The sequence below is a fragment of the Nansenia antarctica genome (assembly GCF_963989245.1).
Source record: "Nansenia antarctica genome assembly, chromosome: 12".
Classification (NCBI taxonomy): Eukaryota; Metazoa; Chordata; class Actinopteri; order Argentiniformes; family Microstomatidae; genus Nansenia; species Nansenia antarctica.
Window position 1 is genome coordinate 31,656,543 of NC_137682.1, and position 25,000 is coordinate 31,681,542.

At 44.9% G+C, this 25,000-nt stretch overlaps 1 protein-coding gene across 2 annotated transcripts in view; it reads left to right on the forward strand.

Moving 5' to 3' along the window:
* Window positions 1-25,000, forward strand: part of LOC308168411 (CXADR-like membrane protein) — a 93,982-nt gene that overhangs the window by 59,957 nt on the left and 9,025 nt on the right. For both annotated transcript variants that reach the window (XM_080542989.1, XM_080542990.1), the window contains exons 2-4: window positions 12,755-12,912; window positions 16,821-17,022; window positions 21,551-21,718. In XM_080542989.1, the coding sequence (XP_080399115.1) occupies window positions 12,755-12,912; window positions 16,821-17,022; window positions 21,551-21,718 (528 nt within the window). The remainder of the gene's footprint in view (window positions 1-12,754; window positions 12,913-16,820; window positions 17,023-21,550; window positions 21,719-25,000) is intronic.

Below are 25,000 nucleotides of genomic sequence, written 5' to 3' on the forward strand. Positions count from 1 at the left end.
GGAGAAAGTGACCAAGTGCAGGAATGAAAGGAACATTTTCATAATAGAGGAAAGTAAATGTAACTCTGGTGAAAATAAATGTAATTTCTCAAATGTTTTCTTTTAATATACCGTCTCACTGGCTCAACTCTGTCACAACCTGCCACTGTTCTTGTGGAAGCAGCAAAACAGCTTTAGTCCAAGCCAATATGGGGATGTCTCAGTATGTCAAAGGAAATCTGTCTCCTCTGTCCTTCATGAAAGTATGTCTTCTCTGTGGGGGCTAGCAAACTTTGTCTAGGGATGTGTGTGCTCCAGGGGGAACATGCCCTTTACAAAGCTTACACCCCTACCACACAAACACACACACACACACACACACACACACACACACACACACACACACACACACACACACACGCACACGCACACGCACACACACGCCCTCACACATACAGACTAGAAAAGTTTCTGGTAGAGATTCTGTCAGAGACCCGTCCATTTGCAACATTGGCCTTGTTAGCTCTTCTCTGTTAGTAGGCTATGCCTCTTTCATTTGCAGTCCGTCAGAAAGCAGATCCTGTGTAGGCACTCTGGTCATGCAGACCCAAGTGAATGCGCACACATGCATGTTTATTTTGGACCAACCAGAGGACCTGTTGCCACAACAGAACAGAAGACCTTTGTCCAAGCTTCACAGTGCAACTAAAGTATGCTGTCTTATGCTAGACATGCTATTTGACATTTGGGGTTAGTCCATTTTGAACACATTAAGTGTAAAAAGGTATTCTGAATGTTTTATTTACATACTGTCAAAAAATAACCCTTTAATCAGGTAAATACTATACAGGACCGAGAGATGATCCTTGGAGGTAGTCTGAAATCTCCCATGATGCAGTGCCATAATCATCATCTTTGTGTTGGAGTCCTTCAGTCCTCTGCCACTCTATTCACTCTGTCATAAGTCCTCTGCCACTCGATTCACTCTGTCATGAGTCCTCTGCCACTCTGTCATAAGTCCTCTGCCACTCTGTCCACTCTGTCATAAGTCCTCTGCCACTCTGTCATAAGTCCTCTGCCACTCTGTCATCAGTCCTCTGCCACTCGATTCACTCTGTCATAAGTCCTCTGCCACTCTATTCACTCTGTCATAAGTCCTCTGCCACTCTATTCACTCTGTCATAAGTCCTCTGCCACTCTGTTCACTCTGTCATGCAGAGTTGGGCTTTTACTGAGACACAGAAAGGGAGGAGGAGGAAATGGGTGGCAGTCGGCGTTTTACTGGACATCTGGAGTCCCACATGTGGTGCACTCTGGGCCTTGGAGTAAAAGCTAATGCTAAACAGTTAATGGAACAGATCTTGGACAGCACCATTGCGTATGGATGCAGATGCAGCAGATTTCAGTGACTTGCCATTCCTTTGGGAAATGTTGTAATTAGCTTTTTTTCTCCTTCCTATTTTGCTGAAGGAAAATGTTGAATACTTTTGGGGGAATTAAAAGCACTTTTCATAAAATCTATTTAGCATCCATTTTAGTAATCTGATAGCGGGGGGTGGTGTTCATTTTCGCTCTACATGACATCGACGACGAGCCCTTGAAGAGGATGTCAATGAAGGCAGTAAGAGAAGCTTGAGGTCAAATTGACCACAGGTTCCTTTACTTTCCCTATCCTCCACGTCCAAAAGATTATTTTGGAAGTAATTCCACTCCTTCCTTGACAGCCTCCTGCACTAGCCAGGCACTTAGGAATCCATCATCAGAGACGTGCGTGGACATTATGGCCCTCATCTTTAAATGTTTTCCTCTCAAGCCTGGGCTCTCTACATTCTCCAAGTGGCCCTGATCTCTAATAGTGCTGCAAGTGGCATGGAGAAGGTCCATGTCAGCATAAGGGGTGTTGGTCGCTGGGTGCGAGGCAAGGAGGATTATGGGGATTTATCCCATCAAAGAGCAGCCTCCAGTCAGAGAAAACACAGCCTCTTTGATTTCCACAGGAGGACAAATATTCAGGAGTTGGACCTCGATCATACACAACATGTGCAATTTAATGTTGGGGTGTGATGGCTTGGAACGTTTAAAAAGATTTACCTCTTCAGAGGCAGTAATTAAAAAGAGCCCCGGCTGTATAAATATAGGAGTCTCTTTGAGAGCCTCGACAAGGCTTGTTTTTGTAGCCTGTCAGTTTCCACTAGTGTCTTGGAGCAAGCTCTTGTCTAGGGAGTCTTGAGAGATGTGAGAGGATGTCAGTGTTTCAAGCCTTCCGTCTCCATCTAAAGCCTTTAAGAAGAAAGAGGAGAAAGACTGCTGTGGCCATCTCTGACTTCTCCTCTCTCTGTCGCTGTAGAGGGAGTACTTTTATGTTTACAATTTGTTTAGCTTCAATGGAAACTCAGGAAACCTACTGTGCTGTGGGTTGATATTTACGTCTTTCTAGAACTCCACACTGCACCTCTGAATATTTCAGTGGTCTCTCATCCTCTGTTTATCTCATCTGAATGTGTCCCCAACTTGACTGAAACCTACTGTATGTCAGTCACAGGTCCTGTCCCATTTCAGACATGTTGGCCATACAGTACCAGAGCACAGTCAAACACAGTAAGATCTGGTAGCCCGTGAGGTATGTGTATGTCCCAGCCCAGTCTTCTCCCCGGTGGGTTTTTCCAGATGAGGCTGTCAGTGGCACAAGATACAACGTTGAGTACAGAGTGGCAAGATACATGCTGCTTCTATCCTGGCTATCTGGGTCCATAGACTGTAGAGCAGCCCAGTCATAGACTGTAGAGCAGCTCAGTTATAGACTGTAGAGCAGCCCAGTTATAGACTGTAGAGCAGCTCAGTTATAGACTGTAGAGCAGCTCAGTTATAGACTGTAGAGCAGCTCAGTTATAGACTGTAGAGCAGCCCAGTTATAGACTGTAGAGCAGCTCAGTTATAGACTGTAGAGCAGCAGCTCAGTTATAGACTGTAGAGCAGCTCAGTTATAGACTGTAGAGCAGCTCAGTTATAGACTGTAGAGCAGCTCAGTTATAGACTGTAGAGCAGCTCAGTTATAGACTGTAGAGCAGCCCAGTTATAGACTGTAGAGCAGCTCAGTTATAGACTGTAGAGCAGCCCAGTTATAGACTGTAGAGCAGCCCAGTTATAGACTGTAGAGCAGCTCAGTCATAGACTGTAGAGCAGCTCAGTTATAGACTGTAGAGCAGCTCAGTTATAGACTGTAGAGCAGCTCAGTTATAGACTGTAGAGCAGCTCAGTTATAGACTGTAGAGCAGCTCAGTTAGACTGTAGAGCAGCTCAGTTATAGACTGTAGAGCAGCCCAGTTATAGACTGTAGAGCAGCCCAGTTAGACTGTAGAGCAGCTCAGTTATAGACTGTAGAGCAGCTCAGTTATAGACTGTAGAGCAGCTCAGTTATAGACTGTAGAGCAGCTCAGTTATAGACTGTAGAGCAGCTCAGTTATAGACTGTAGAGCAGCTCAGTTATAGACTGTAGAGCAGCTCAGTTATAGACTGTAGAGCAGCTCAGTTATAGACTGTAGAGCAGCCCAGTTATAGACTGTAGAGCAGCTCAGTTATAGACTGTAGAGCAGCCAGTTATAGACTGTAGAGCAGCTCAGTTATAGACTGTAGAGCAGCTCAGTTATAGACTGTAGAGCAGCCCAGTTATAGACTGTAGAGCAGCTCAGTTATAGACTGTAGAGCAGCCCAGTTATAGACTGTAGAGCAGCGCAGTTATAGACTGTAGAGCAGCTCAGTTATAGACTGTAGAGCAGCTCAGTTATAGACTGTAGAGCAGCTCAGTTATAGACTGTAGAGCAGCTCAGTTATAGACTGTAGAGCAGCTCAGTTATAGACTGTAGAGCAGCCCAGTTAGACTGTAGAGCAGCCAGTTATAGACTGTAGAGCAGCTCAGTTATAGACTGTAGAGCAGCTCAGTTAGACTGTAGAGCAGCTCAGTTATAGACTGTAGAGCAGCTCAGTTATAGACTGTAGAGCAGCCCAGTTAGACTGTAGAGCAGCCAGTTATAGACTGTAGAGCAGCCAGTTATAGACTGTAGAGCAGCCCAGTTATAGACTGTAGAGCAGCTCAGTTATAGACTGTAGAGCAGCCCAGTTATAGACTGTAGAGCAGCCCAGTTATAGACTGTAGAGCAGCCCAGTTAGACTGTAGAGCAGCTCAGTTATAGACTGTAGAGCAGCTCAGTTATAGACTGTAGAGCAGCCCAGTTAGACTGTAGAGCAGCCAGTTATAGACTGTAGAGCAGCTCAGTTAGACTGTAGAGCAGCTCAGTTAGACTGTAGAGCAGCCCAGTTATAGACTGTAGAGCAGCCCAGTTATAGACTGTAGAGCAGCTCAGTTATAGACTGTAGAGCAGCTCAGTTATAGACTGTAGAGCAGCTCAGTTATAGACTGTAGAGCAGCCCAGTTATAGACTGTAGATCAGCTCAGTTATAGACTGTAGAGCAGCTCAGTTATAGACTGTAGAGCAGCCCAGTTATAGACTGTAGAGCAGCTCAGTTATAGACTGTAGAGCAGCTCAGTTATAGACTGTAGAGCAGCCAGTTATAGACTGTAGAGCAGCTCAGTTATAGACTGTAGAGCAGCTCAGTTATAGACTGTAGAGCAGCTCAGTTATAGACTGTAGAGCAGCCAGTTATTTGAAACTCTGTATAAATGGACTGCATTTATATAGCGCCTTATTCCAAAGAGCTTTACAATGACCTCATTCACCCATTCACACACCAATGGCATTTCTCAGAGTGAAAGAGTATTATGTTCACATAAATCATACACACTCTCACATACATAATGTGACACGGTCACGGTTTTTCCATTTGTCTTTTTCAATCAACAATAATCTGGAAAAACGTAAAAATGACCATGAGGACTTTTTAACCAGACCCTGTCACATAGCATGCAGTACATGTATACACATTCAAGAGACACTGTACACACACACACACACACACACACACACACACACACACACACACAATCATACATACAGTACATACATTACATTGTCACATTCTACAGAAGTTAGTTCTGCATCCCTCTGCTTGTCCTTATTGCTAACATGCTAACATTAAAGCCAGATTATTGTGTCCAGACTAGTATCTGCTGGCCACACTAGAGTATCTAGAAGCACACAGAGTAGATGGACTTAAGAGCTCAGAGCGATACACTGTCCCCCTTTTTTCCGCCTCTCTTACCTCTCCTTTGATCTCTTCAGCGGTGAGAGGCAGAGGTCAGGAGCTTTAGCGGGGGCGAGGCCTCAGCCAAGCCAATCTGCTGACTGGGGATGTGGAGCTTGACTTTGGGCAATGTGAAAGATCCAGGGCCACTGTGTCCCAATGGCAGCTCTATAATAAGATTGCAGGCTTCTGTGGGGAGGTGGGTTTACTGGAGCACAACTCCCCCTAGGGCCTTTTCATAGAAATTGGTTACTCCACATTTGCCGTAGCTCTCTCTGTCTCTCTCTCTCTCTCTCTCTCTGTCTCTCTGTCTGTCTCCCCTCCTCTAAGCCTGTGCTGTCAGTTTCCCATTTTGTTGATTGTGATACATTTCTCTGTCTTTCACTGGGTAAAGACTGAGCTCAACCCAAAAAAAGATATTGGGCAGCTGAGCTGATCCCAGTTCAGACAGTACAGAAGGTACTTCCAACAATTCACAGCTCTCAGTGATGGCCTCAACGTGGTATTTCTCGGGTATCTATGGAATGCAATAAAGACATCTGAACACATATTGGCCTCAAGATGGCAAAACCGTTTTGGATGTTGCCACATCAGAATTTGTTTTTATGTTTACATTTTTACATGAAAGTAATTCAAGTCTTTTCAATAACTACATTAGTATAAGTAAGAGAATCAACTATACAACAGTCATTAGTATAAGTAAGAGAATCAACTATACAACAGTCATTGTAAGTAACACTTTGATAAGAGCAAGTCAGCAGTCACAGTACTAGAGAAAGGAAGACTTTCTTTTTTTTGGTCTCAGAGATTTCTCATTTCTAGGTCACTGGTACTACCATTTCACTAACTCTACATTTCGCAGCACATTGGTTGTGAATGTCATAAACCAATGTTTGAGTACTGGAAAAAAAACGAATATGTTTTACCATACAAAGTCACTTGGAGTACAAAGTTACTTAGAGTGATTTGTGCTAAACCCTGATATGTATGGTAATGTGTCTGGTGTCTATCAGTCCAAACGGGCCGGCTGTGCACACTGTGAATGAGGCCAATCCAAATTTGAGCGCAAATAGACTTTACGGCAGGCTTATTTTGGACCACTGTGTCATTTTTAAAACCCCCTCTGAGACCATAAACTGTGGATGGAAGCTGAGATCATTTCAGGTGCAGTATTCTAGATGTGTTGATGACGGAAGCTTATTTCTAAACCAATACTCAGTGTACCTCTACCCAGCCCCTGTGTTGTTCCACAGAATGATATCTCTTATACTGAGTTGTTTTGAAGGTCGTTTTAAATTAGCTAACACATGGGGCGATATAGGATTACATTCTTAATGGCACAAACACAACATTCAGAACCTTTCCAAATGCCATCTCTCCTCCCCCTCTGTGGCCTGTGAGTCCCTTGGCAGAGGTGAGGGAGCTGAAGAGGTGGAAGGCAGGCAGCTCTTATCAGCCCTAGTGCACATAGCAGGGGGGTCAGCCCTGGGGGTGACGAGTGTGGGCGGCACTGATTAGTCAACCAGGCTTAAACAACCCTGGGCCAACAGTGGAAACAGGCACCACCACCACCACCACCACCACCACCACCAGCCCCAATGCACCCCAATTCACTCACCCACTCCATCCATGCCCCCCACCCCCCTTCATCTGCCTCCCCCCTTCCTCTGCCTCCCCCCTTCCTCTGCCACCCCCCTTCTGAAGTGATTAGATGCCTATGCTGGAGAGAACCCTCTGTGCCCGGCCTCTCTCTCTCTCTCTCTCTCTCTCTCTCTCTCTCTCTCTCTCTCTCTCTCTCTCTCTCTCTCTCTTTCTCTCTCTCTCCTCCCTCTCTCTCTATCTATCTCTCTGTCTCTCTCTCTCTCTCTTTCTCTCTCTCTCCTCCCTCTCTCTCTATCTATCTCTCTGTCTCTCTCTGTCTCTCTCTCTTTCTCTCTCTCCCCTCCCCTGACAAAACGAACATCGGTGGGGAGCCCGCAAGATGAATGACTCTGCAAATGCTGCATTAAAGAGTCATGAATGGGGGATACCTTCAGGGGCTGGGAGCTCCTTGGCTGGGAGAGGTGGCCCTTTTTTCAGCTGAGTAATGATTTGCGCTGAGCAGGGGGGGGGGGGGTGAGTGCAGGAGGACCTCTTTAATTTGTTCTGTCACTGAGGTCGTATGGAGCACACAGAAATCCTGCACTCTAATGTGCCCTCCTGTGGTGGCGGGTGCCAGTCAGAGAGCTTCATCTGGGGTTGGTTCGACTCTCAGATGGATATGTGAGTGATTGGCGCAGAGCCCAGGTTTTTGGCAAGTATGGTTAAAGTGGACCACATCCCTCGTCTCGGTTTAAAGAGCAGAGGGCTTACTGTAGGGGCTGGGAGATTAAAGGACGGCAACTAAACAAAAAAACAGGTGTCTGAAGCTGACCATGTGATCGTCTGTGGAACATTTAACAACATGTGATCGAGCACAAAGGCATTCTTTCAGTGGGGTGGCTGTCTGTTAAATCACTCAAGCCTAGACATAACACAGGCCCATGAGTGTGTTTTGTTTGTCTAAGTATGTATACCATGCTGTATATTTAGTCAGATCAGGGATGGGATTTAATGAGGCACTCAGCACCTATTCAGCAACATACCCCGCATTAATGAAAGGGAGATGTCACAATATTTACCAGGACATGCTGTATTCCAAAAGGTATTTGGATAACTCTATTTAAAGCTCTCAGGAGCCCGGCTCTTAGCACACTCTGCACAGTGGTGAAATGAAATGCGGTAGTTAAGTTAATGCTGAAGCAACAGAAATATCTGTTTCATTTGAGCGAGTAAGCCCAGTGGAGCTGAAGAGCCTCTGCATTGTTTTCCCTGCATTCGATTGCACCAGGTGGGGGGAATCATATATCCCCCCTCCCCCCCCCACCTCTCTGCAAATCCCCCTGACGCCTCTGCCTAATTCCATTCAAGCCAGTTGGGCTGTCCAGCATCCTCCAATAAATTAGCCCCGCAGCCCCTGATACGGAGCAGGCTCTGTCAGTCCCACAAGCTATGCTACTGAGCCTACTGTAACCTACACCCTGTCCTACAGATCAGTGGATCTGGGAACATTTGTCTCAGGTTCTGGTCTTAAGGCTCTGATTTTGTGACGTTGAGATTTGTATTCTGTGGCTCACAACAGACACAACAACACAAATCCACAGAAATACAACACAAGTGGCCTGGAGTGGTCCAGGGGTCTCTACAGGGCACACATAATATGAAATAAAAAGGGCATAGGCTGGATTCGAACCCATGTCGACATGGGCATATTCATGGGTTCGAATCCAGCCTATGCCCTTTTTATTTAATTTACATTTACATTTACATTTTTGGCATTTAGCAGACGCCTTATTCCAAAGCGACTTACAATCAATACATTTGAATACTAAGCATGTGAATCAGCAGTCCACTATTCGTTGCAGGAAGAGTACTCTAGCTCGGGCCCATTTTAATATTACTGGAGAAACTGAGAAACAGTACCAGGGGGGGCAGTAGAAGTTCTTAGGGACACAGTAGAGGGGAAAGCGGGTGTCTTTAGGAGACGTAGTGGTGAGGGTCAGAAGATGTCTCAGGAGGAGCAGCTAAGATGTAACCCGAAGAGATGGGTCTTCAGTCTACGACGGAAGATGGGTAGTGACTCTGCCGTTCTGACAGCCGTGGGGAGCTCATTCCACCAGCGGGGAGCCAGTGTTGTGAAGAGACGTGATCGGGCAGCCCGACTGCTGTGTAGAGGAGGTGGGGCCAGTCGGCCAGCCGAGGTGGAGGAACGGAGTGAGCGGGCAGGGGTTTGGGGGGTTACCATTTCCTTCAGGTAGGCAGGGGCTGTCCCTTTAGCTGCCTGGTATGCAAGCACCAGGGTCTTGAATCTGATGCGAGCTGCTATCGGGAGCCAGTGCAGGGTGCGAAGGAGAGGGGTGACATGCGAGTATTTGGGGAGGTTGAATACCAGCCGGGCAGCAGCATTCTGGATGAGCTGCAGAGGTCTAATGGCTGAAGCGGGGAGCCCAGCCAGGAGTACATTGCAGTAATCCAGGCGGGAGATGACCAGTGCCTGGGTCAAGAGTTGCGCTGCCTCTCTGGTAAGGAATGGTCGTATCCTTCTGATGTTGTAGAGGAGGAATCTGCAGGAGCGAGCCGTTGCTGCAATGTTCTCCGCACAGGATAGTCGGTTATCCAGGATCACTCCAAGGTTCTTGGCTGTCAGGGAGGGGGTTACAGTAGAGTTCTCCACTGTGATGGAGAAGTCTTGGAGAGGGCAGGCTTTCCCGGGGATGAAGAGGAGCTCGGTCTTGTTAAGATTGAGCTTGAGATGGTGGTCAGCCATCCAAGTTGAAATGTCAGCGAGACATGCTGAGATACGGGTTGCCACGTGTACATCAGACGGGGGGAAGGACAGGAAGAGTTGAGTGTCGTCTGCGTAGCTGTGGTAGGAGAGCCCATGTGAAGAGATTACCGAGCCAAGAGACTTGGTGTAGAGGGAGAAGAGTAGGGGCCCTAGGATGGAAACCTGGGGAACTCCAGTGGAGAGGGTTCGTAGAGAAGATAGCGATTCTCTCCAGGTCACCTGGTAGGAGCGGCCCGCCAGGTAGGAAGAAAACCAGGAGTGTGCGGTGCCAGAGATGCCCAGGTCTGAGAGGATGGAGAGAAGGATCTGGTGATTGACTGTGTCGAAGGCAGCAGACAGGTCAAGGAGAATGAGAACAGAGGAGAGGGAGGAAGCTTGGGCAGAGTGGAGGGCTTCCGTGACAGCAAGGAGCGCAGTCTCAGTGGAATGCCCAGCCTTGAAGCCGGATTGGTGGGGGTCTAAGTGATCCATCTTCCGGAGATAGTCAGTCAGTTGTTTAGATGCCGCGCGTTCAAGGGTTTTGGAAGGGAAGGAGAGAAGGGATACCGGTCTGTAGTTGTGGACAGATGATGGGTCAAGGGTAGGTTTCTCGAGGAGAGGCTTGACTCTGGCTATTTTGAAGGCCGCTGGGACAGATCCAGTGGATATTGATTGATTGATTGATTGAAAACTTTATTAGAAGATTTGCAGAAGTAGGTACATGAAAGTACATATTACATACAGGGTCAACTAACAGGATAAAAACCCAAGAAAGCCACTGGCTTATTTCAATTGGGGTCCTTGATACTCAATTCATCGTTACATGTAAGACAGACAAAAAACTAGTACTATCTACAAGATAATACAGACAAATAACTAGTACTATCTACAAGATAAACATACATCCAACATGGGAAGAACAATACAACAAAACATAAGGTATGTACAGCGGGTAGGACAGGTGGGGACATACACCACAGGTGGGGGCGGGGGACAAAACACAAAGTATGTACAGTGGGTAGTTCGGGCAGGGGGACAGACATATAATATGTACAATGGGTAGTTCGGGCGGGGGGACAAAACAACAAGTATGTACAGTGTGTGGTCATGGTGGGGGGGGGTACAAAAACACCAGTAGATTTAGGCGGGGGGGCGACATAATAACATTGCGTTTGCTCAGAGTGTAGACCAGGTAGGGGGGTGGGACAAAACAACTAGTATGTGCAGAGGGTATTTCAGGTGGGGGGGGGGGGGGGGGGGGTGTGGGAGACATAACAACAAAACAACAAGAATATATAGAGGGTAGTCCAGGTGGGGGTGTAGTCTTTTAATTAGATTTTTGATTTAGAGGGTCCAGTTACGGATTGCAGCCTCCTGTAAATGTTTTTTGAGAGTGGTGTTGAAGGTGGGCAGTGTTTTGCACTCCTTTAAGATTATAGGAAGGGCGTTCCACATTTTTACTGCATAGTTTGCAAACGAGTTTAACCCCTTGTTTGTGGTGCAACGCGGTTGAACGTGGTTCGTGGAGCTTCCTCTGGTATTGTATGTGTGGACGTTGTTCACTTTTTGGAAGTATGTTGACAGGTACTTGGGTGTCTTTGTGGTGTAGCGTATCTTGAAGACCAGGCCCAGTGCAAGCTGCTGCACTCTGTCAACTACTCGTAGCCAATCAAGGCTCAAAAAATGAGCAGCGGTTAGATGTGTCCTAGGGTTGAGGCGGATAGGGAGGAGTTGATTAGGGTGGTAAGGTAAGGAAGGATGTCGGCGGAAATGGATTGGAGAAGAGGGGAGGGGATGGGGTCAAGAGGGCATGTGGTTGCCCGCTTTGATGTGATAAGTGTGAGAATCTCATCGGGGGAGAGGGGGGAAAAAGATGACAATCCAGAGATCGAGTGTCGAGTGTCGAGTTTGGAAGGGGTGTTAGCATTGTTAGTGGGAACAGTGTTAGCATTGTTAGTGGGAGGAGGGAGCGGTGGGGGGAGAAAGGTGCTGCTGATGTCGTCCACCTTTTTTTCAAAGTAGGTGACAAAGTCATCGGCGGACAGGGAGGAAGGAGGAGGGGGAGGAGGTGGATTAAGGAGTGAAGAGAAAGTGGAGAACAGTTTTCTAGGATTAGAGGCAGAAGAATGCATTTTTGAATGATAGTAGGATGTTTTAGCAGCTGATGCCGAGGAGGCGTAGTTGGCAAGGAGAGAGTGATACAGGTTAAGGTCATCAGAAAGGCCAGTTTTTCTCCATTTCCTCTCAGCTGCTCTGAGCTCTAGTCTACAAGCATGTAGCGTTTCAGAGAGCCAGGGAGCTCGAGGAGAGGATCGAGCTGGCTTCAAGGTTAGTGGACAGAGGGTGTCGAAGGATGAGGTGAGAGCGGACAGGAGGGTTGAGGATGCCGCATCAGTGGATAGAAGGGAGAAGGATTCGACAGAGGGTAGGGAGGATAGGACAGAAGAAGAGAGGGCGCTGGGGGACAGGGTACGTAGGTTACGACGAGAGGGTCTTAAGTGGTTAGAGGCTGAGAGGGAAGAGGAATTTTTGAGGGGAAGGGAGAACTATATAAAGTGGTGATCAGAAACTGGAAGAGAGGTAACGGTAAGGTTGGAAGTGTGGGAAGATCTGGTGAAGACAAGGTCGAGCTGATTGCCTGCCTTATGAGTCGGAGGAGAGGGGGACAGGGTAAGGCCGAAGGAGAGGAGAAGGTCAAGTACTCCAGATGAGAGAAGCTTCTCAGATTGGAAATTGAAGTCACCTAATAGTACGAGCGGAGTGCCATCATCAGGGAAAGAGCTGAAAAAAGTGTAATTGCACTTTATTTTACACCTGGTGCTCGGGCCCTGCTGACATCCCCTCTTCTCCTTACTTTCCTGTTTATCATCACTAACTCTATCCAATAAAATGAAAAATATGAGTGGGACTGCCCACAATAAATAAAATACAACACGTATTATTAAAAGTTTACCGTATAAAGTGCAACATTTAATAAATAAAAAACTATCTGTGTAGTTGTCTCAAAGTGGTTCTGGTTCCTGTCATTGTGATTCTGATTAATGTTATATTGTTATATATCTAATGTTTATTCCGTGTCCTATTAGGGTTTGTATTCAGGATGTCATTGTGGTCCTGATTCTGGTTTCTCACATTAGGACTGGTTCTGCTCCCTGTGGTCCCTCTCATCTGACTGTGTTTGTTCTGTGTGGTGGCTTCTCTCTGATAGTGACTCTGGTCTCTTTCTCCTAGTGCTGCTGAGCCTGCTGATGGCTGACGCCCAGACAGAAATGAAGAAGGTTGTCGGGGACAACGCCACGCTGCCATGCCACCATCAGTTCTGGCAGTCCAATGCGCAGTTCCTTGACATCGAGTGGCTGCTGCAGAAGCCCAACTCCAAGCAGAGAGTGGTAAGAAAGCTGCTAGTTCTTTCTGTATTTCACTCTCTCTCTCTCACACACACACACACGCGCATGCATGCACCCCCCCCCCCCCCCCCGTCTCTCTTTCTCTAGTGCATTTCTCCATGGAACAGTATTTCACAAAATGTTGTTCTAGCTTTAAACTAGCTCTGTCCTTTACTTCTACCTCCCACAGTTCCTCCAGCCCTCTCCCAGCTCCACACCACACGTTCTGTGTGTCGCAACAAAGAAATCTGTTAGCCTTTTTCAGATTCCTTGAAGTGTTCCAATATCGACATAGAGTAGTAGGCAGATTTCTCTTATAGAGTAGTAGGCAGATTTCTCTTGCATAAACCTGAGACCCAGTAACTAAATAAAGAAATCAATGGACATCACACCAGCTGTGAAAATAGAATATGTACATGGTTTAAATTGAGAGTTGTCTGCTGGAAATAGAATAACAATGGATACATCCTATGACCTGGTTGAATTATCTAACCCTGTCTTAAGATTAATTCAAATATATATATATATATATATATATATATATATATATATATTATTTTTTTTTTTATTTTTTTTTTTTCTTTTAATGTAGGCTAGTATGACATAACCATGAGATGTGAAATCTCAACTCGACTTGTCAGACGAAAGTGATTTCCTCTATCTTTGGAAGTAATTTGTGACACGTTTTAATGTTTTGGTCCGCATGTCGGCCACCAATCAATCAATTGGACTTTTATTTTGAAACACAACATACATTTCAACGTTGTTGACAAACTCGCTAGTCGAGCCAAAATACTGCAACGCAATGGATTCGTTGAGTAATCCCCACTGCTACCTAGTTAACTATAACACTACTTTATATTGTTAGCAGGCACACAAAACAAGCTAACAATGCTAATTGGCTAGCGATGTGTCATTGATTTTCAACAACGCTGAAATGTATTCACATTTTCACATTAAGTCGGATGCCGGCTGTGGCGCAGGAGGTAGAGCAGGCATCTAATGATTACAAGGTCAGCAGATCAGTGGTTCAAACCCTGGCTGGCCACATGTCGAGGTGACCTTGGGCAAGACACTGAACCCCAAGTTGCTCCCAATGATCGGCCGGCACCTTGCATGGTAGCTTGCCGCCATTGGTGTGTGAATGGGTGAATGAGAGGCCATTGTTTCAAGTTTTCAAGTTTATTTGTTATGTCATATTACACAAGTGTAACAGAGTAAAATTCTTAGGCTTCGGATCCTGAAATTGCATTGCAGCACAAGACATAGGCATAATAAATCAAGCATTGTAAAGTGCTTTGGAATAACGTGCTATATAAGTCAGTCGTTTTAGGCTACCATTTAGTTATGTGTTTTTAGCATGTTGATGTTCTATCAGCATGTTGTGATGTGCGAAACATGCAGGTAGATGTTCATAGCAATGTTATTTCTTAGCTGCTAGCTAGCTACCAACGTGATAGTAGCAAACGCGTCTGTTTTGATTCAGGGCGATTTTCTCCGGTATTTGGTTTGAGGTGTACCAGCATTCAAATAAGCATATCTTGTTAAACTATCAGATTTCAATGACACTTTGAAAGCTTCCAATCCTTGCCCTACAATCCTTGCCCTACTTGTGATGTATCCTCTCTTACTGAGTGTCCAGGCTGCATGTGTCAGAGGCACAGAGGTGAGAACCATGGCAGGGACAGGAATCACTGCCACTAACCTGGACATAGACTCGGTTTCATTCCACACAATCCAGTCCCATTTACATTTACATTTTTGACATTTAGCAGACACTTTATCCACAATGACTTCTAAGTACATACAGTGGGGAAAACAAGTATTTCAGCCCCTGCTGATTTTATGAGTTTACCCCCTTACAAAGAAATGAACAATCTATAATTGTAATGGTAGGTTCATTTTAACAGTGAGAGACAGAATATAAAAATAAATCCCAGAAAATAACATTATATGAATTTTGAAAAAATTATTAGTTTTGTATTGAGTAAAATACATATTTCACCCCCTATCAAAACATGACTCAGTGCTTGGTGGAGAAACCCTTGTTGGCAGCACAGCGGTCAGACGTGTCTTGTAGTTGGTCACCAGGTTTGTGCCGATCCCAGGAGGGGATGGCCCACTCCGCTTGAGCCTCTCCAATTCCTTAAGGTTTGGAGGTTGTCGCTTGGCAACTCAAAGCTTCAGCTCCTCCACAGATCTTCTATGGGATTAAGGTCCGGAGACTGACTAGGCCACTCCATGACCTTAATGTGCTTCTTCTTGAGCCACTCCTTTGTTGCCTTAGCCGTATGTTTTGGGTCATTGTCATGCTGGAACACCCATCCATGACCCATTTTCAGTGTCCTGGCTGAGGGAAGGAGGTTCTCACCGAAAGATTTCACAGTACATGGCCCCGTTCATCCTCCCCTCAATGCGGTGAAGTCCTCCTGTCCACTTAGCAGAGAAACAGCCCCAAACACGACGAGTCGAGTTGATGCCAAAGAGCTCGATTTTGGTCTCATCTGACCACAGCACTTTCTCCCAAGCCTCCTCTGAATCATCCAGGTGCTCATTGGCAAACTTCAGACGGGCCTGTACATGTGCCTTCTTGAGCAGGGGGAGCATGCAGGCGCTGCAGTGTCTCAATCCATTACGGTGTAGTGTGTTACCATGGTTACCAATGGTCATCTTGGTGACTGTGGGCCCAGCTGCCTTGAGATCATTAACAAGCTCCTCCTGTGTAGTTCTGGGTTGATCCCTCACCTTTCTCATGATCAACGTCACCCCACAAGGTGAGATCTTGCATGGAGCCCCAGACCGAGGGACATTGATGGTCAATTTGTGTTTCTTCCATTTTCGAATAATTGCACCAACAGTATTCTCCTCCTCACCAAGATGCTTGCCAATGGTCTTGTAGCCCATTCCAGTCTTGTGCAGGTCTACAATCTTGTCCCTGATGTCCTTAGACAACTCGTTGGTCTTGCCCATAGTGGAGAGGTTGGAATCTGATTGATTGATTGATTCTGTGGACAGGTGTCTTTTATACAGGTAACGAGTTGAGATTAGGAGTACTTTCTTAAAGTGAGAGGACTAATCTGTGTGCCTCATGGTCACATAACCGGTCTGTGGGAGCCAGAATTCTTGCTGTTTGCTAGGGGGTGAAATACTTATTTTACTCAATAAAACACAAATATTTTTTCTAAATTCATATATATCACACGTGATTTTCTGGGATTTCTTTTTATATTCCGTCTCTAATTGTTAAAATGAACCTACCATTACAATTATAGACTGTTCATTTCTTTGTATCCCCACTGTATGTCTAAAGTAAGTGATCAGCTATACATCAGTCATCATAAGAACAAATGATGCTAGGACCAGGTGCCATTGACAGTCACAATGCTAGAAGTCCCCCTCTTTCTCTCTCATAAACATTGCTCCCTAAGGCTAATGCATAATAACATGACCCACACAGCCCAGCTGTGCTGGACCATGTCACAGTGCATATAGCAGGGATGTGTGTGTGTGTGTGTGTGTGTGTGTGTGTGTGTTTGTGTGTGTGTGTGTGTGTGTGTGTGTGTGTGTGTGCGTGTGTTTGTGTGTGTGTGTGTGTGTGTGTGTGTGTGTGTGTGTGTGTAAATGGCCAGTTGTCACCTGCGAGCACAGCAGGTACTCCCAGCTCCTGTGGCACTGATGCGCTGTGGCACCAGCACTTAGCAGTCCCCATCTGCAGGCTCTCACTAGTCTTGAGTAATATGCTACTGTGACAGCTGTGTGTATGTGTGTGTGTGTGTGTGTGTGTGTGTGTGTTTGTGTAGAGAGAAAGAGAGAGAAAGAGAGAGAGAGAGAGAGAGAAAAAAAAGAAAACAAAAAAAAGAAAGATTGAAATAACCAGATTGCATTTTTCATTATGTCTCACCCAAATCCAGATCATCACTTTCTTCGGGGGCCATATTTACACCAACGAGGTGACCAGTGAGGCTAGTCGGCTGTCTTTTGCAGGGGACTACCTGAACGGAGACGCCTCCCTGCTCATCAGTGACCTGCTGCTGACCGACTCTGGGGAGTATTACTGCAAGGTGAAGACTGGAGGGAAGTACCACTGGAGCCAGGTCAACGTCATAGTGCTCGGTGAGTCTGCTCTCACACCGCTAAGCAATGGCAAATTAGCCCAGCGCATTTCCTCTGTCATGCTGACTGATCAAATGATTATTTGCTTCAGAAGGCAGTGATTAGATTTTTCAGTTGCTATTGTTTACGTTTGTTATGCTTTTTTATTTTTTTTAGATATGCCCTGAGATGTGGGGTGGAGTAAAGCCCATAAAACAAAAAAATGTCGGTGTGTTCATGCATCTCAAAGAATGGATGACATTGTGGATTGACTTCTGTCAGTTTTAAGAAAGATAATACAGAATTTGGATTTCAACTATTTCCCCCAGAGTTAGCTATCATTGCATAAGATAGAAATGTTAACTTATGAGGTTTCATCACTATGACTAAGCCTGTAAGGGAGCATTAGTGGAGGCAAGGACACTCTTGTTTTTTTTTCTCCATTTTGTTTTGTTTGTTTGGGTTTTGTCTTTTTCCCAATACACAGAAGCTTGGCAGATCTGTTTTTAAAGGCTTAGTTTTAACTGGCTTAGTGTTAAATGTGTCTCTGCATATCTTGAATAGACAAATAGCTTTTTGAAGGACAGACAGCAAGTGGTGAGCAGCAACATCACGCCTAGAAGTTCAATAGTAGAATTTAGGTCATTCTCAATGTCAGAAACCAGACAATTCTGAAAAACATCATGCGCCCCAATTTGTTTCCACTTCAAAGGCCTTCATTGTATCCAGCCGAAGGAACTGCAGCCGGAGTAGGCGAATTGTGAACCCCATCTATGACATTCTTACATTGTCCGAGGCTTGTGTGGATTTAATGAAGCCTGTCTGATCGCAATGCACTAGTTTTGTCATGTGACCCTGAAGGCACCGCACCAGCACCTTGGCATAACGTTTAAGGTCCGCGTTCAAGAGGGACAAGTGCCTGTAATTCACACATTCACATTTGACTGAATACAATACCATCTCTGTGAGCAGAGGGCCAAGCCGGGATCAAAAAGCAAGGTAGAACACCGGCGGAATGCCATCTGGACCTGCTGATTTGCCGTTGCGCATATCTGACGCTGCTTTCATCCATTCATCTTGTGTAACAAGTGCATTTAAATGTTCAGCTTCACTATCAGTGATGCGCTTCATATGGACATTAGACAGAAAGCTTTCACATGCAGCTTTGTCAAAGCCAGTTTCTGAGCTATACAGCTGCTTATAAAAAGAGGCAAAGGCTGCCTTCATGCTCTTGCGATCAGTCAAAACAGTGCCATCTATGGATGGTGACGCTAAACATTTCAGCAACATGTTTGTTAGTGTCCGCAAGTCTCATGAGTAATAGGTGGCTAGGTCTGGCAGAGAGAAAGTAATTATTCTGCCTCGTCCTGTGCATGAGAAATTCTGAGCGGCGTCTCAAAAGATAATTTATTTCTTTTTTAATTAGTACTTTTTCTAGAGCAACAGTATCGCTGTAGCAGCATTGTAGAGTAGCATCAAGAGCAGCATACTTCATTTCGAGCGCTTCCAATTTAGCTGCACGTAAGGTGGTGTTTCTGATAAAGCCCTTCACCCTTATTGAACTCTAAAAACTCACCTCCGTTGTTCTCAAATTGAGACTTGTAATTATTCATCATGCAGGAGCGAGGAATTGAATCGCCTTCTGGGAGCTCTGGAGGGTTGAACCCTTATGAGGACAGAGCAGCATATGGGTTTGTGATCAGACCATGTAACTGGTATATAGAAACCAATTTGAACGTTTTGGAATAAGTCTTTAGACGGGAAGAGAACATGTATCCTTGAGAAGGATCTATGTCTGCCTGAGAAAAAATAATAATCTTTTATGGAAGGGTTCACCAGGCACCAAATGTCAACCATACCAGTATGGCCTGGCCACTGGCGTAAAGCATCAGAGGCGAGACGTTGGTCCCTGCTCTGTGCTTTGCCCGTTCTTTCAATATTGCTATCCCAAACCGCATTAAAATCTGCACCCAAAACCAGGCGAAAACCCACGAGATCTAGGATAGTTTTGGTTAATAGGTCATAAAAAACCAGCATCGAAATTGTTCGGAGCGTAAGCAGAGATCAATGCAATATTCTGTCCATCTCTCCGTATCTTAGCAATTGCCAACCATCGCTCCTTGTCCACCCAAGAGCCAATGAGATAAACATTTTGTTTGCTCTTGCAGACTACCATCACAACCTTGGTTTTGGCAAGTGCAGAGGAAAAAGCAATAGGGTGATAAAGCTTATTTGCAAAGCGGCCAGCGTCTTTAAGGAGTAGATGTGATTTCCTGAACCATAGCAAAGTCAACGTTTTCCTAGCGCCAGAATTCTAAAACAGTGGTCCTTTTATGTGGGACATTGAGACCCCTAGCATTCGTGGAAATGAGACTGGTTTGGTCCAGTGATGGGCCACACAGCCTCCTTACACTCGGCTCACAATACAGCCATGAATTATGGTCCACGGCTGGTCCAGATCTGGTAGCCAGAACATGGGCCTCTCAGCCAACTGTATGACCCTAGCTGGCCCTATTATGGACCAGACAATATTGGTTCCAGTTGTCAGCCTCAACTAAACCTTAACCAAGCCACTTTATTAATACACACACTTGCCATATTTGTCCCAGATGAAAGATGCGTCATGGGCCGAGTGTAAGCGGTCTTTACACATGAACATGGTTTAAATGCACAGCACTTTTTAGCGGAAGTAAATTGAGGCCCCATGGGAGATTAGCTGAGCGGCCGGTGATCAGTTCTCTTATGGAACAGTCTTAATCCTTCATCTCTTCTTTCCCCTCTCCTGCATGAAGGCATGAAGTGAGTTAGTGCCTCCATTTTTACAAATTGCCCTCAGCTTTGTGGTGACACTTTAGATTTTGAGAAACGAAGCTGGCTGCTGGCTGGGTCCAGGCCTGGGTCTGTGTGTGTGTGTGTGTGTGTGTGTGTGTGTGTGTGTGTGTGTGTGTGTGTGTGTGTGTGTGTGTGTGTACGTACAAGCTCTCAGACTGTTCCTGCTGCAGAGAGGTCTAACTGGCCTTGACAGAGCTGTGAGATGTACAGCAGAAGCCTCTGTCCTCTCCTCAGCCCTCTCATTATATCCTATCCCTAACCCTTACACAAGCAGCATGTTCATAAGTCCACTAACGAGGGAAACGACGGTGGGATGGAGGGAAAGAAGGAGAAAGAAGGAGCAGCTGTTTCAAAGGAGCCAGAGGATTCAGTGCAGTGCAGGGCCAGAGGACTCGGTCTGCTGACCTGTAGATGTGCATTCTATAGTCTTATCCATCTTGGCCCAGGGCCTCGACATTTTCATTTACATTTCTATCATTTAGCAGACGCCTTTGTCTAAAGCGACTTACAGCAAATACATTTGTCTAAGTAAGTGAATCATCTATCCACCAGTCATCTATCCACCAGTCATCTATCCACCTATCTTTTCATCGCAAGAAAAAGTACCTATGCTCGGGGCCAGAGGCCATTGGCAGTCAAAATGCTAGAAGAAGACGGAAGAATTACGTTTTTATTGTATTCATGTTTTTATTTGTTTTAATTTGTAGTAGAGAAACTGTACTAGGGGCCCCTGATCCTACTGTTGACCACGGCAATGACTTCCATGAATATGAAGCAAGCTACATGTTTTTTTCCCACTGTATGCCTTCATTCTCACATCAACATTATGATTTTGCTTGTCATGTGCAACATACCATTTGCCTATGCACTAGAGCAGCGGTTCCCAACCTTTTTGGACTCAAGGCCCAATTAAAAATCTCAAAAGTATTCGCGGCCCACACAGGCATTTTACGCACACGTACACTTTTTGGGGTGTCTCATCATTATTCTCTTATTCTGATTGGATATTTCATATGCATCGTCATACAATCATCATACATAGAGTGCAGTAGGCCTAGTAGTATCACATTGATGATGCATTTTTAAAAGATTAAAAAAAAACAAAAAAAACTACCATGATTTTTGTTTTTTTATTAGAACGTTTTTGTAAAAAATAAAAAATACTTTTTTTTTTTGCCCATGATTTGGCAGCCCACTTGCAGAATCCCTGGACTAGAGTAATGAGACATACGTACACTGTATGATGCAGTACTATGAGACGTACTGTATGATGCAGTACTATGAGACGTACGTACACTGTATGATGTATGATGCAGTACTATGAGACGTACTGTATGATTCAGTACTATGAGACGTACTGTATGATTCAGTACTATGAGACGTACGTACACTGTATGATGCAGTACTATGAGACGTACGTACACTGTATGATGCAGTACTATGAGACGTACGTACACTGTATGATGTATGATGCAGTACTATGAGACGTACGTACACTGTATGATGCAGTACTATGAGACGTACGTACACTGTATGATGTATGATGCAGTACTATGAGACGTACTGTATGATGCAGTACTATGAGACGTACGTACACTGTATGATGTATGATGCAGTACTATGAGACGTACGTACACTGTATGATGTATGATTCAGTACTATGAGACGTACGTACACTGTATGATGTATGATTCAGTACTAACATGTCGCTCCACAGTGAAGCCCTCCAAGCCGCGCTGCTGGAGGGACGGCAAGCTTCTGGAAGGCAGCGACGTCAAGCTGAGCTGCAAGTCCAGCGACGGCTCAGACCCCATCAACTACAAGTGGGAGAGAGTGCTGGACAAGGGCAAGAGTGTCGGGAAACTTCCCCCACTAGCACTGATAGGTGAGTGGACCAGCATGAACACACATTGCAGGATTGAATACCTTTGATGCCATTCACTTGCTGGGCTTTAAAACCTTAAATATCTCAATTCAATTTAGCCAACCCATATGTTTACAAACCACCTCCTAATTGTAATGGATGGATTTACTGCATACAAAAATACTGATAGTGGCAATTCCTCCATTGATCATGTTTGAGTTGTTCCCCCACTCATCTGGCATTAGCGATGGGACGCACCCGGCCAAAAGCCCAACAACTAATGACCTCCATAAAACAACACCTGTTCAGTCTAATTCGTTTTCACTGGGCGATAAAACACACTGGTGTTAGCCATCATTTATTGGTCTGGTATCACGTGGCTGTCATTGTAGGGATGACTAAGTGACTTGTATCCCTGTAAAGCTCGATCACTCTGCCAGACAAACTCTCTTAACTCCCCCGAGTTGTTGTCCCAGCATGATGGGCTCCCCTCTTCAACCACTGGTGTGCTCTGAGTACATCCAACCTCACTGAGGCCAAGATCAACATTTGCCAGTTTGTCTCCTCTGTTCCTCCCCACGAAGCCTGATCCATCAGAGCTTACACACTCACTCCCCTTTCGGGGGAAGGAATGCACAATGAAAAAGAATGGAGACAAAACAAATGGCTGGTCAAAGAAAGAAAGCAGGGAGTGACAATCCAGGCCTGGGGGTCGTCCAAGGCAGGAGAGAGCAGGGAATGTGCAGCGGGGCCAGTCCAGCGCCCTAAATCATTGAGAGCTCTGCGTCTGGTCGCAGCTTGGGGCAAGCTCTCTCTGGAACGCTTGTGCCCGTGTCACTGCACCAGCACCTCCTCTGGTGGATGGAGGCGCCTGTTCGCGGGGAAGAGGAACTAGGGGGAATAGCGCGATCGTCCCTGTGCTATGTCCTCCCAGTGATACTCCTCATTGGCAGGTGGCTAACGACTTTGCATGCTTCGGAGGAAGCAGGTGCCGGTCCACGTCCCTCCCTGGCTCGGCAGAGGGGGCGGAGTAACGACCAGGACAGCTCTCCAAGGCGGACTCAGCCAATCAGGACAGCTCTCCAAGGCGGACTCAGCCAATCATAGAAGGAAGGAGGATAAGGGGCATATAGGTGTAATATCAAGTAGTATAGTAGTATAGTAGTCATTGTTGTGTTGTACTGTATTATACTGTATTATATATTGTATTATATTGTGTTATTATCTGTGTTATTGTATTGTTTTATTATGTTATTATATTAGTATGTATTGTAATATTGTAGTATTGTGTTATATTATACAGTATTTTTTTTTACAGAAATATTACACCTCGTGCTATTCTATTACAGTTATTATTAGCAATATTGCTGTTTGTCATATCTATTATCACTATTACAACAACACTGTCTTTAAAAAGGAATATATATTATTATTAATATTATTATTATTATTATTATTATTATTGTTATACATTTATTTTTAAATTATTATTATTATACACTTCTCCGCCAAATGTGACACACTTCTCTCACACTCCAACCTAAGACCCCTGCTCAGACTTTTATATCAACACACATAATTACCGTAACTTATCTTTTATTGTCTGTATATCTGTTCATTATGTCAAACGTGTTTGTCTTCTATGTAATGCATTTTCACTAATAAAGGAATAAAAAACAAAAAGAGAAAGAAGCGCTTACACACTCACAACTCCCATCAATACAAAGTCAATACACTCTCACAAATCACCATGGTTGTATAGTTACAACTAAATAAAGGACTTTAAGCCCTGTCCGGACGGCATATAAATTACCTGAGGACCTCGGTAATATTTGTTTTACCCTAGGACCCCAGTGATTTTAATGACAGATCCGGATGGAATAAAACATCTCCATGCATGTTTGCGTTTCGCGTGCAAGTTGCCATTTAACATCACAGAAGAAGAAGCTGTTCCCGCCGGATATTTTGTCAGACCCACAACACAACGCACGTGTAGCAACAACAAGTCATTTGATTGGACAAGAGGCATGACTGCTGATCAGATTTCCAGAGCGAATTTACGAACGCAGCCGACACCACTCGCAGACTCGTTTTTTTCATAACACGAAACTTTATGTTTTAAAGTACCCACTCGATATAATAAACAGCAGTTTAACGATCACGAAATACTCATAATTTGTAAATACTTTCGTTTTGGGATGTGTTCGCGTTTGGGGCTGTGTGAGCATCTAATTATGTGTAGTTATGTGTTTCTAGCATGTCGATGTTCTATCAGAATGTTTTGATGTTATTAAAATTAAGAAGATGAATGGCTGAAATGGCGCAAAGCGGGGAAAAACAGATACGAGATCTAAAGTCTCGAACGATTATATTTCAAAACAAACTTTAACTCCCAGAGGGCTCATTCATTCATTCATTCATTCATTCATTCATTCATTCATTCATTCATTCATTCATTCATTCAAGGACCTTCGCCGGTACAGGGGTGTGGAAAACGAAGGTTTCTGCCGAATGCTGCTAACACTGGAACCACGTTATGAAATATCAGTTAACAGATATTGGGATGTATCGTTGATGAATTTTCTCTTACAATGTATAGATTATCGGGGGGTAATATTGTACGGTTATCAATACGTGAGTTACCTTGCGATTCCCACCCTTAACTTCATCCCTGTGTGTTGTCAGACACCGTGATTTATAGAGTGCTAGATCCAGACCATACAAACTGCACAGTTTACAAGCTAATTAGGTAAATTCGCTAGAACTGGTTCAGAAGAAGAAATCAGTCCATCGTCACTTACATCGTCGTCGTCGATTAACCTTTTAGGTGGTTTGGTTATCCGATAGTGGAGATTCAAGGGAGTTAATAATGTCATCCACATCCATTGTTTGCACAGAGCTACCCCGGTCAAAACGGTAAATTCTAGTATTAATATCGCGCAAAATCATATAATGCGTACCAATTACTGACATGTCAATCCGGACGGTAATAAAATTACCTGAGGACCTCAGGGTTTGCTGAAAAACAGTAGGTAATTCCAGCCGGAATAATTACTGGGGTCCCCGGAGTAAATCACTGACATGGTCGGTCCGGACGGGATAAAAATTACCGAATTACCCCAGGTTAAACATATATTACCGAGGTCCTCAGGTAATTTATATGCCGTCCGGACAGGGCTTTAGTCCTTTATTTAAAGATTGTCATATGGAATTGAATGGAATGGGAATAGAATAGTGGAAGTTGAAAAAGAAGTGAACCCTGCTGAGCCTTGGCCGTCATAGCTGTTCCACGTTCAGCCTTCA